This window comes from Salvia hispanica, chromosome 1 (assembly GCF_029641045.1).
Source record: "Salvia hispanica isolate PSC_SH4W2 chromosome 1, Shi_PSC_v1, whole genome shotgun sequence".
NCBI lineage: Eukaryota > Viridiplantae > Streptophyta > Magnoliopsida > Lamiales > Lamiaceae > Salvia > Salvia hispanica.
This window is the reverse complement of record NC_142692.1, coordinates 28,497,499-28,507,879: the sequence shown is the minus strand read 5'-3', so window position 1 is coordinate 28,507,879 and position 10,381 is coordinate 28,497,499. Positions and strand designations below refer to the sequence as shown.

The window sequence follows — 10,381 nt, the reverse complement described above, 5'->3', positions numbered from 1 at the left end:
TTCCACTTTCCGACTGACTGTGACAATCCAGAAAAGTAGTTTTTGGTTGTAAAATCAATGGACCTATTGATCATTTAATAGTAGTAATTACACAACAGAAAAACATATTAAATCAGTTTACACAAAAATTAGTAAATATAAAACGAGTTTGCAAAAAAAATAGGGCCCAACCGGGTTCGAACCGGTGACCTATTGATCTGCAGTCAATTGCTCTACCACTGAGCTATGGACCCTCGTATGTTACTTGATGCAAGTACATATATAATATAAGTGAGACAGATCCATAAATCTAGTCCAAACTAAAATAATTTTCCTATATCTGATATTCACAATATAGTATACTGCATTGCTCAATATCACCATAAGACGTAAAATTGGCAATTATTACAAAATTAATAATTTTCGAGACATCTTCCCATGATCTCAGACACTTTCGTCTACCCATTAGAATTGTTTCATTCCTGATGATAGATGATATTGTTTACATATTGTGATGATATAGAACTAATTATCACTATTTGGTTGCCAATTACGAAGTGTTATCTCGTGTTTTTAAATACTTTTATAAAGTTAATATATATTTTCTCATTATACAAGTGAATATACGTTTCTAAGTGTTGTCTCATTAGTACAAGTGAATATACGTTTCTATAGGTTTCAAGAATTAGGTGAATTATTTTTGGATTTTTGGCTTTTTAAACCAAAACCTTTTCTCGAATTCCGGTTTTTCCCATGAACTATGAGATTTGTTTTTAAAACCACGAACTTTTATTTCGTTAGGATTTTCCCAACCCGACCCGAATAGCACATTTCCGACTCGAATAGCATAATTCAAAATGTTAAAGTTGTGTTTTGTTTATTCAAAAGTTGTCATTTGTTATGTAATAATTGTGACTGTATGTATTAATATCCAAGTAATCAATTTAGTGACAAATAGGATTAAAATTAACATGTAGACAACCCGGGTTTCATCGTTGACCCGCCAGGGGAAAACCCTAATGAAATGAAAGTTCGTGGTTTTAAAAACAAATCTCATAGTTCATTGGAAAAACCGGAATTCAGGGAAAGGTTTTGGTTTAAAAAGCCAAAAACCCATTAGTTTTTTCTTCTTCATTAGTGAGTATATGTTTCCATTTGCAATTCAGTATAATGACCAATATATACACAGGTCAAGCATTATTTATCTAATAATTCATGGAGTAGGGGATTAGAGCCCACCAGATATGCAAAGAATGAACATAGAATACATCAATACAAATTTCCAACAATTTTCTCTACATTCAAGATAGAAACCTGCAAAATACAGCTTCTGACATAAACTGGTACATAATCCTAAACATGTTACTTCCACATTCAGCTAGACTTGGGATTTAGTGCCCGAAAAGCTTCTTTTGTTCGCCCGTAGTAGACAGCTCTTCTGCTATGGCATGTTATGAAGTTCCACCCGAAAGCAGAACCCCCAATGATGACTGTTCTTTGTTCCTGAGTTTCTGGAGGCGGGGCAGACATAACATCGTCCAGCAGAGGATTGTCAGCATGTTTCACTGCTTTCTTGGCATCGGCATTGTCACTGTTGCTGCATTTTTCCAGCTTAACGGCCTTTTCTGTCGTCTCTTGGTATAGTTCCATCAGAAGCTTCATCCCTGCAAAGCATGTTTTAGATGATAACGAGATCCAATGTGGAAAAGCATAATAAATCTGCATCTTCTTTTGTTATTGCATAATACATGTGTTAAGGAGACTAAGTAGTGTGAACTGTGAAGTACAAATTGTCAGCATTAGAGATAAATGCTGTCTCTTGAGCAATGTAGCATGTTTTGGTCAGGCTTAACCATACCGTGGAGACAAAACCATTGTGTACAGACAGATTAATTTCAGTTGCACTAGACTGGATTGAAAGTATATAGACGCAGAAGTAAAGATAAAAAAATGATTGATTTGTCACATTACAGAATGCAGAAAGACGTCATAACAACATGAATAATGACGGCCGAACTTCTTTTTTTTTTTTTAGAAAAAAGAAAAGACACCAAACTCTCTGAAAATGACTAGTAGGAAGTAAACTCGTGGCTATGAAGAAAATCAACACTCGTTCATGTACAAGTTGAAGAAATCAAAGTGACGATGCAAGAAAAAGGAAGGGTTCGACTCAGTAAAAAAAAAGTCAATCAATCCACCCACCAAAAAGAGAACCATACCTTGACGGATTTCATCAGCTGCTTGGCAATTTCGAAAGTCAGGAGTCTTAAGCACCTGCAAGATTGCACACATAACAAAATTATGAGGCCATGTACTTAATGAGCCCACTCTCCACAAGAATATTAGGAGGTACTATTAGAAATGGAATGAACTAGCTTAGTTAGCAACAACAAACTTAATGTGAATTTTTTTCTCTCTTAATATAAAACACTACAAACCATAGCCAGCAATTTTTTTTATTGAATATACTCATAAAAATTAAGCTCCATTTTTTCATACATAATAAGCAGTTTCCATACCACTGCAACCACTTTGATAAAATTGAACAAAGAAAATGGCTAAACGGAGGGAGCAACTTCCAATTAATATTCCGAATTATCAATCTCTAATAGTATGAAATAACCAAGTCCAGATCAACATTTGTTGTCATAATCATACATAGGATTCACTGTAAAGATAAATGCACTCGAGTAAAAGAAGCCATATCGAAAGAAAACACATAGTTGCAGAAAAACTTTCTCCTAATCTGTGTGTCCCAAAGCACTGAGGCATTGCAGATACACACAAGCACTATTAACTTTTGTTATTGTATGTATATGTGGAAAGGGGAAAACTAAAGGGAGTTTGTACAATATGGTAATGTTCTTGAATGATCTGTCTACTGATTCAACTAAGAATCTAACATTTCATCCACAGTCAATTAGTCGATTCATTATTAACCATTAAGCCGAGAAAGCAAATTGAAAAAAGAATTTAGTGTATGCGGAAAATTGAAAGTGAAGAAACCATAGGATAGCACATCGAGATACACACGAACTACTATAGCCATTGCGTAGGAGACAAATGATTTCAGCACGAATAGAAAAGTAGAGGGCGGATAAAGAAAGATGGGAAGAGAAATCGATAAAATGAAAAACCGGACGTGGATGAAATGGGGGCGAAGGTCTTGGAGAATTTGACGCATCTTGTGATAGGGAGAATGCGGAAGAGGTCTCTTCCTGCTCACGAGTTTCGGCTCGTCCATTGATGCTCCTTCTCAGACTCACTTCAGCTACCAATTTTGTGTGAATCTTGATACTTTAAATTCAAATTTTCGGTCAAATTTTCGACTTTCGTGAACCAAGGGAATATTTATAGATGATACACTGTGTACTCAAACTCTAAAATCTCACATTCACCCTCTAAAATGTATTTAATCACAAATTCTGTCCTCAAATCCCAAATAATATGACTTTTGAGTTTCAGTGTTACCCCGTTCAATTAGAATTACAAATTGACAATCCCTCATTTTTTTTATTTCATTTTTACTATTATCTTCATCTATAAATATAAATTTAATGATGAACGACACCACGAGTATTGATGCTATAAAATTGATTAAAAAAAATAATTTTCCTTTATTAGTTGTCTTTCTGAATTGTCCCATAGAGTTGAATTTAGGGAGAATTGAGCTAGTGTGGATGCCGGAATTGAGCTGCTTTCTGGGCTTTTGGAATATTGATGTATTACGGTCAAGTCATGCTCTATTCTCCTTAAATCAAACTCTATAGGACATTTAGAAAATCGTCAAAGTTATAATCTAATTGGCCATTTTTTAAAAGTTAATCCATTCCTCTTTCAATCGAAAGACTTGATGCAGATAGCTCTTGGTGGCCCCCGCTTCTGCCTCTATCAGGCGGCGACAGAACCCACCTCCGGAAGATTTCACTTGTCCTGGACTGGAACAAGTACGTAGAGATCTTGACCACTAACCACTCGCTCGCCGGCCACTCGGGCTCCGCAGCACTCGCCGCAGGAGATCGAACAGATCTGGTTGGTTGATTCAAGTCTAAGTAGCATCAAAAAAGTGATATACAGTGGTTTATCCCCATTTCCAAGGGATAAATCAGAATTTGACCAAATTTTGTGGATTTTTTTTTTGCTTTTTGCCCTAAAAAGTAAATTTACCCTCTCTCATTTTATTCTTCCTCATACTTTGCTCTCTTTTTATTTATCTTAGTTAATTCTCTTCATTTAACTCATATAGGGACGTTATTTATCTTAGTTTATTCTCTTCATTTAACTCATATAGGGACGGAGGGAATATTTAAAAACTCCATTTTATAGTATTAGTTACAGAAAAAGAGCATGTCAACTTACTCTTATTTTATTTCTCTATCTAAACAATAAGTTCTTCGTTGTTTCTTTGGTAAAAAAGGGCAGGATTCTATCTCTGGTGAAAATGTCAGGATTCTAATTGCCAATATAAGGACTCTCTCTCTCTCTCTCTCTGCCCACACAACACAAATACATAAGAATTTATAAGTGCCCGCGGGGGCGTAGTGCAGTCGGCAACGGAAGGGCATATCTTGTTGCAATAAGAATTTATAAGTAAAGTAGAGTGGGCCTAAAACAAAAGCCAAGGTACAACAACATAAAGAAGAACCACATTTTATCGCTATAGTTTATTTCAAGGCTCCCACACTGCTTACAACAATGCAGCACCAGCATGGTGATCCACAATCTGAGATGCAGCAGTTAACAATGAAGTCATCAATGACAAGCTCGGAGCCATGAGTTTTACCGGTGGCAGCAGCAGATGCATGGAGCAATCAGACTTGTAGGTAGCAGCCTCCACTTACATCATTGTCACAACACCAAAGCGTCTTCTTGAACAAGATTATCAGCGCAAAGAGGAGAATTTGATCAGAAATATCCTTCAAGTAGAACACTTTTACCATACACAGATGATGTCAAGTTCTTCACCTTTCCTTTTAGGTCCACATTACTCAGATATCTCTCGTGATCACCTCCCAAAATTGGCAGCACCTCCACCACCACCTTTTGGAACAAGTTCTGCTCAAATCCCTCTTTCAGTGTATCCTCAAAATCCAGAGTGTTACCCGTCAAATCCAGCAAGACGCTGCAGAGTCCTTGATTCTTGCAGTGTTCAAGAATTTCAAGTAAACTTATCTTTTCAAATGATAGTGTTTGGATTCCTTCTTGCACAACACTGTCTTTCTCAGTGACTATCAACAGTTTGGAAGCTGCATCATCTTCGAGAGAAGGAATCTTAATCAGGGGATTCCAACATTTGGACAACACGATTTTAAGAGGCTGATTGGCTCCGGGTTCTTTGGAAATGGGAATAGACGACTTCTCAGCCAATGCAGAAGAAGAAACTATGATAGCATCGTATTCTTGCAGCAGTTTTGAATAGTATCCGCCACACTCCTCAGCTTCTTCACCGAGCTGATCTAGCAAATGCCCATCAAGTGAGATGGAATACCTGTCACACACATCAATTTTTAGCAAGTATCTCTTCTGTAAAAACTACTAGCATTGATCACTGGAGAGGGTAGTTATATAATATAATCAATCAAGAAAGTTTCTTGAAAGTACCTCAGCGTAACATATGGTTTTCTTGTAAGCATATAATGGATATAGGCCTCATTGAGCCTTTTGCAGAGTTCCTCCTCGACTCCAACTGTCACTTCAATACCCGCATCTTGCAGTTTTTTCACCCCTGTTGAAGCCACAATGGGATTAGGATCCACCATGCCGACCACCACATTTTTCACACGAGCTTTGATCAATGCTTCTGAGCAAGGTGGAGTTCTTCCATAATGATTACAAGGTTCTAAACTCACATATGCTGTTCCATTTTCAGCCAAATCACCCGCATCTCTCAATGCAAAAACCTATACCTTTCTTAATCAGAATCTTTACAAGAACATATATACATAAAAACATACAGAAGGTTGATAAATCAGGAATCAACATGAAAAATCTCCAGAAAGAAGAAAAGTCACTGCATAAATCATCCAAACTTCTAAACACCAAGTCAAAATCAGTACACCATTTTTCTTGCTGTTGTACAACCTAATTGTTTTTGTAGATATCACTAGTTTCTTGATACAAACAGCAGCATAGATTAGTTCGATAAAATTCGGTTTTTAGAAACCCAATACTTCAGGCCGGATGGTAAAAAAATCAAGCCTTTGACAGAACAAACACCAATAAGCAAACCAACTTACTTTCCATACAAGAACAAAAACACAAACACCCCCCAAAAAACTCCAAAAAATATACTAACATTATCTACAACATTTAAAGGATACTACTGTAGTGCTCTCATCATCATCATCTTCAAAACAACAATGCAAGAATCAAAATGCACAAAATACTCAAACTTGGCAGCTCAAAATAATGAAAATAGAATTGAAAACTCCATATTCAACAAAAATGCAATAAAAAAAGAGAGAAAAACTGATTGGAGATTGCCTCAGCATGAGGTTGACCAGCTTTTGGGTGGAAACCTTCTCCAACGATCTTGCCATCCTTGACAATCACACAACCAACCATTGGATTAGGACTGGTGCAGCCAATGGCCTTCCTCGCCAGCTCAACGCAACGCCTCATGTAATACCCATCGTCAAATTCATCTGCTTGAATCTCACCGCACCTGATCACACCCAAGTTTCCCCAACTGATTTTCGTTTTGGACACCCTTTTCTTAGAAATGCAGAGCCCCAATCTTGATTTCGGGGAGATGGTTAGACTGTGTATGCAGTTAAGTAATGGATTGTGGGAAGTGTGGGTGGGAATTGGAAGAAGGAGCGTTTGAATATACATATTGCTGGTGATAATTCAAAATTTAGGATTCCATTTCAGTGAAGAAATATCAGCAGACGAGCCAATGGGTATAAATATGGGAAAAATATGTTTTCCGTTGATGGAGTATAATTTTGAGGGTCGATTTTAGCCAGTTTGTGTTTATTCGAAAATGTATCACCTTATTTAGGTAATTAACTACTCCAGTTAATACCTATCCTTTTATTTTTCAGAACAAAATGTCCTGAAAAAATATTCTGGTTATCGGAATGCAAGACCTTTCCAAAAATAAAATGATGATTACTAAATGATACTTACAATTATCTAAATAGTAAAACATTTTCGATTGTGTGCCCTAAAAGATGGAGCAAAAGTGAACCTTTATTACTCTACTCTATCCTTCCCATAAGCTAGCACTAGGACTAGTCAAAAACACCTCCTGCCACATCATGAACAACTTCCCACAACCTAGTAATAGGCTAACCAACGGCCTAGCCTAACAAATAAATTGACAAATACGATTAGTTCATTTTAATTATTGGTGTTTATCAAATATTATAAAAATAAAGTGCAACGAGTTGTAAATATAGAGTATAAATAAAAGAAAATTTTTAAAAATTAAAAATTCGGCTAGCCAATTGCTTGTTCGCGCAATAGCGGACGAGCAATCAGCTAACCGTGCTAGTCTGTGGATGAGAGCTCGTCCATCTTAGGGACGTCCGTCGCGTTAGCCTAACACAACAGCGGACGTCCCCCACGCCCTTCCCGCTAGCCTATGGCTAGTCCGTCTAATGTCTGCTATTGCGGATGCTGAGTTATTTAGTACTGCTCCATTAAATTTTTTTATTTCAATTGCTGGTTCTTCCAATTCGTATGAATCCAATCTAACTCACCTAAACCTAAACCTAAACCGGTCTCACCACCCATTTTCAGTCTACCCGGTCATATTGCCCAGTCTGGCTCAAGTTTCTTTGTTGTGTTGAAGCCGAGGAAGGGGCAGTGGAAATTGATCTACATATAGTCCAAGTTTTGAAGCAAAAATTTCTGCAATCATCTTTAAATAGTACTAAGAAATTTCTGGCAAGAAAGATCATTCAACAATTATGAGATATCAAATTATGTTTCATAAATAACATGTGCAACAATTTTACAAAGATAGAGATTACATTTGGTTATGGGAAAAAACTCATATTGCCAATGATTTACAACTTATCACTTCATCAACGCAATCAAGTTTCAAGACAGAAGAACTCACTAGCACACCATCTACACAGCTTGCACTCTCAACATCAAACATCACAGTATTTAGTCCTCTCCCAACAACAAACATCTTCTTCCCGACTGCCACGAGTCGGCAGGGGGGGTGTACAAGGTGCTCGGAGAATCTCCGTAGACCAATCCACGCTCTCGTATCCTTCTGCCACATCATCAATCTCACTCCCGAGTTTTGGTCTAGTATGTATAAGATACCATCTACCACAACTATAGGACCACACCAACATGCCACATCACTATCAGCCTGTTGCCATGTCCAACTGGAGGGATCATATACAGCAGCATTCAATTGGGATGATGAAGCTGAGATATGAGATCGTACGTAAATCTTGCCATCCATGACAGCTGAGTCTTCAATGTCTGGTATGACATTTATATCCACATGAGAACTCCAAGAACTCGTCTGGCTGTCGTATATATCCCAGGAATGCTGATCGCTTGATTCCGATCCGAGCCCACCAATAGCATAAATTTTCCCATCTAGTGTTTCATGTGCAAAAAAACACCTGATAATGCAGAGCACGGAACATCCTCATATCAGCAACCAATCACATGTAATTCCTAGTAAGGGATTCAATGGTGGCTATGCTAGCTTCAAATTCCATGATTGCAGTCATAAAAATGAGTATAGAAGAGAGAGAGATTAATAGGAATTCGCATAATCTTACAACACAAGCCAAAAGAAGATGTTACTAATGGGGTCTTGGATATTAAATAATATCCAGAATTCAACAGGGAAACAGAGATAGTATTGTGACAAGATCATATTTTAAATCATGAGCTCTTATTTCGAATAATCTTCACATGAATGGAAACATTATAACCACAAAAAAAAAACAAGAACATACTGTAAAGTGATTAATTTCCTGCAGCAACTAATGAGATGCATTTCATGATCAATGTTAACAATGAAACAAATACCTAGCAGTGGGTAAGGGAGCGCCTCTAGCCCATGTGTTCGTGGAAGCATCATAAGAGTAGACTTCGTCGGTGGCATCCTCAATCCAACCACAGCCTCCAAACAAGTAAATTTTCTTTCCCAACACTTCAAACCCAACACCTTTCCTCCTCAGGAAGCTATCTGGGGGGCCATGAATTTGCCTCCAACCTCTTCTAAATTGATCGGGGTCTAAAGCATATACGCAAAGTTGCTCAGACTTGTCTCTGCAAAGAGAATAAATCCATGTCTCTTCCAGGTGATGACTCAGCCTGTACCTAAACCACTCTTCACTGCCGATCAAATACCTCCATCTTTTCGAAACACAGTTGAGAACTGCATGATACTTTCGAGGAACTCTTGCCAAGCAAGAAAGTGCAACATCGTCTGGAATTCCAGGTATCAGAGATTGTTCAAGAGACTTCAGAAGAGAATCTGTCTCCATTTTTGAGCAATCCACATTTGTAATGCTTTCCACACAATCCATACTTTTCCTACTCTATAATATCAGAATAAAAAATAAAATACCAAAACCAAATCAGAATAATCAACAAAAATCCCACAATCATATAAACTTAGAATACGAAAAATCATTCAATACTCTTTATCTTAACCTAAATTGACTTAAAACAATTAACCAGTTTTTGCAATGATAACTCAAAATCGAAGGAGCTCAACAAAAACCACCGGAAAATGAAGTGGCATCAGAAAACCGACTCAATCCTCATGTGATAACCAATCCGCATTCCTATTTAATCATGATCGACTGACTTGGAAACATAGAAATTCATAAAATGAAGTATATAAAGTATAATCCAAATTCCAATCTTCCATCCGTATCACTCAACTACAAGGCCTAGCATGGAAACCATTAAATTTAAAATCCTTAAGATGAAGGGGGAAACTTCAATTCAATCCTCAAAGAGAAGCCAAATTCAATCGAAAACACCCGGATCAAATTGCAATAATGCTACTACACTACAGATCCAAATTGCAAAATCAATCAACTCGATAGTTTACCTTGTGATTCTGACTTGTGAGGAAACGCCTGGGTTCTGAAGATATCAATTTAATCTCATCGGAGAATCACGGAAGAAGCAAATGGATGAATGAAAAGCAAATGGATGAATGAAACTACGCTTTCGTGCGTTGAGGAGTTGCTATTTGAATTTTTGCGGGCTTCGGATTTGTTTAGGCCCACTACTTTTGGGCCGGACTTTCATCTTTTAATATTATTTCATTTTCTCATTCATACGAAGTGGATTTGCAGGCCCTTGTGAACATTTTTCATGTACATAAATATGTTGAAATTTGAATAAAAAGGGTACATTTCCAACTCCGTATACATACCATATATTTATTTAAATTGTTTCAAGA

The 10,381-nt window shown here is 37.2% G+C and overlaps 3 protein-coding genes and 1 non-coding gene across 4 annotated transcripts; all 4 read right to left on the bottom strand.

Moving 5' to 3' along the window:
- Window positions 1-161: 161 nt before the first annotated feature.
- Window positions 162-233, bottom strand: TRNAC-GCA (transfer RNA cysteine (anticodon GCA)). Its single transcript has one exon. It is a non-coding gene; the product is annotated as a tRNA-Cys (tRNA).
- A 962-nt stretch (window positions 234-1,195) lies between these two features.
- LOC125223812 (uncharacterized) lies at window positions 1,196-3,331 on the bottom strand. The gene is made up of 3 exons (XM_048127107.2): window positions 3,122-3,331; window positions 2,199-2,253; window positions 1,196-1,643 (listed from the first exon to the last, which is right to left on the bottom strand). The coding sequence occupies exons 1-3, from the start codon at window positions 3,221-3,223 to the stop codon at window positions 1,354-1,356; spliced, it is 447 nt and encodes a 148-aa protein (XP_047983064.1). The 5' UTR covers window positions 3,224-3,331; the 3' UTR covers window positions 1,196-1,353.
- A 1,190-nt stretch (window positions 3,332-4,521) lies between these two features.
- Window positions 4,522-6,950, bottom strand: LOC125219054 (Cytidine/deoxycytidylate deaminase family protein). The gene is made up of 3 exons (XM_048120916.2): window positions 6,463-6,950; window positions 5,581-5,879; window positions 4,522-5,467 (listed from the first exon to the last, which is right to left on the bottom strand). The coding sequence occupies exons 1-3, from the start codon at window positions 6,811-6,813 to the stop codon at window positions 4,885-4,887; spliced, it is 1,233 nt and encodes a 410-aa protein (XP_047976873.1). The 5' UTR covers window positions 6,814-6,950; the 3' UTR covers window positions 4,522-4,884.
- Window positions 6,951-7,901: 951 nt separating this feature from the next.
- SKIP4 (SKP1 interacting partner 4) lies at window positions 7,902-10,342 on the bottom strand. The gene is made up of 3 exons (XM_048122043.2): window positions 10,025-10,342; window positions 8,989-9,503; window positions 7,902-8,573 (listed from the first exon to the last, which is right to left on the bottom strand). Exons 2-3 carry the CDS (start codon window positions 9,489-9,491, stop codon window positions 7,979-7,981), a joined length of 1,098 nt encoding a protein of 365 aa, XP_047978000.1. The 5' UTR covers window positions 9,492-9,503; window positions 10,025-10,342; the 3' UTR covers window positions 7,902-7,978.
- Window positions 10,343-10,381: the final 39 nt, after the last annotated feature.

Bases quoted from the DNA above. Each gene is read 5' to 3' on its own strand.
- LOC125223812 (XM_048127107.2), bottom strand. From the start codon at position 3,223: ATGGACGAGCCGAAACTCGTGAGCAGGAAGAGACCTCTTCCGCATTCT. The intron at 2,254-3,121 runs GTCCGGTTTTTC...GCAATCTTGCAG, and splicing joins TTCGCCCCCATTTCATCCAC to GTGCTTAAGACTCCTGACTT. The intron at 1,644-2,198 runs GTATGGTTCTCT...CATGCTTTGCAG, and splicing joins AGCTGATGAAATCCGTCAAG to GGATGAAGCTTCTGATGGAA.
- LOC125219054 (XM_048120916.2), bottom strand. From the start codon at position 6,813: ATGTATATTCAAACGCTCCTTCTTCCAATTCCCACCCACACTTCCCAC. The intron at 5,880-6,462 runs GCAATCTCCAAT...AGAAAGGTATAG, and splicing joins CTGGTCAACCTCATGCTGAG to GTTTTTGCATTGAGAGATGC. The intron at 5,468-5,580 runs GTACTTTCAAGA...TGTGTGTGACAG, and splicing joins AAACCATATGTTACGCTGAG to GTATTCCATCTCACTTGATG.
- SKIP4 (XM_048122043.2), bottom strand. From the start codon at position 9,491: ATGGATTGTGTGGAAAGCATTACAAATGTGGATTGCTCAAAAATGGAG. The intron at 8,574-8,988 runs GTATTTGTTTCA...CTGCATTATCAG, and splicing joins GCTCCCTTACCCACTGCTAG to GTGTTTTTTTGCACATGAAA.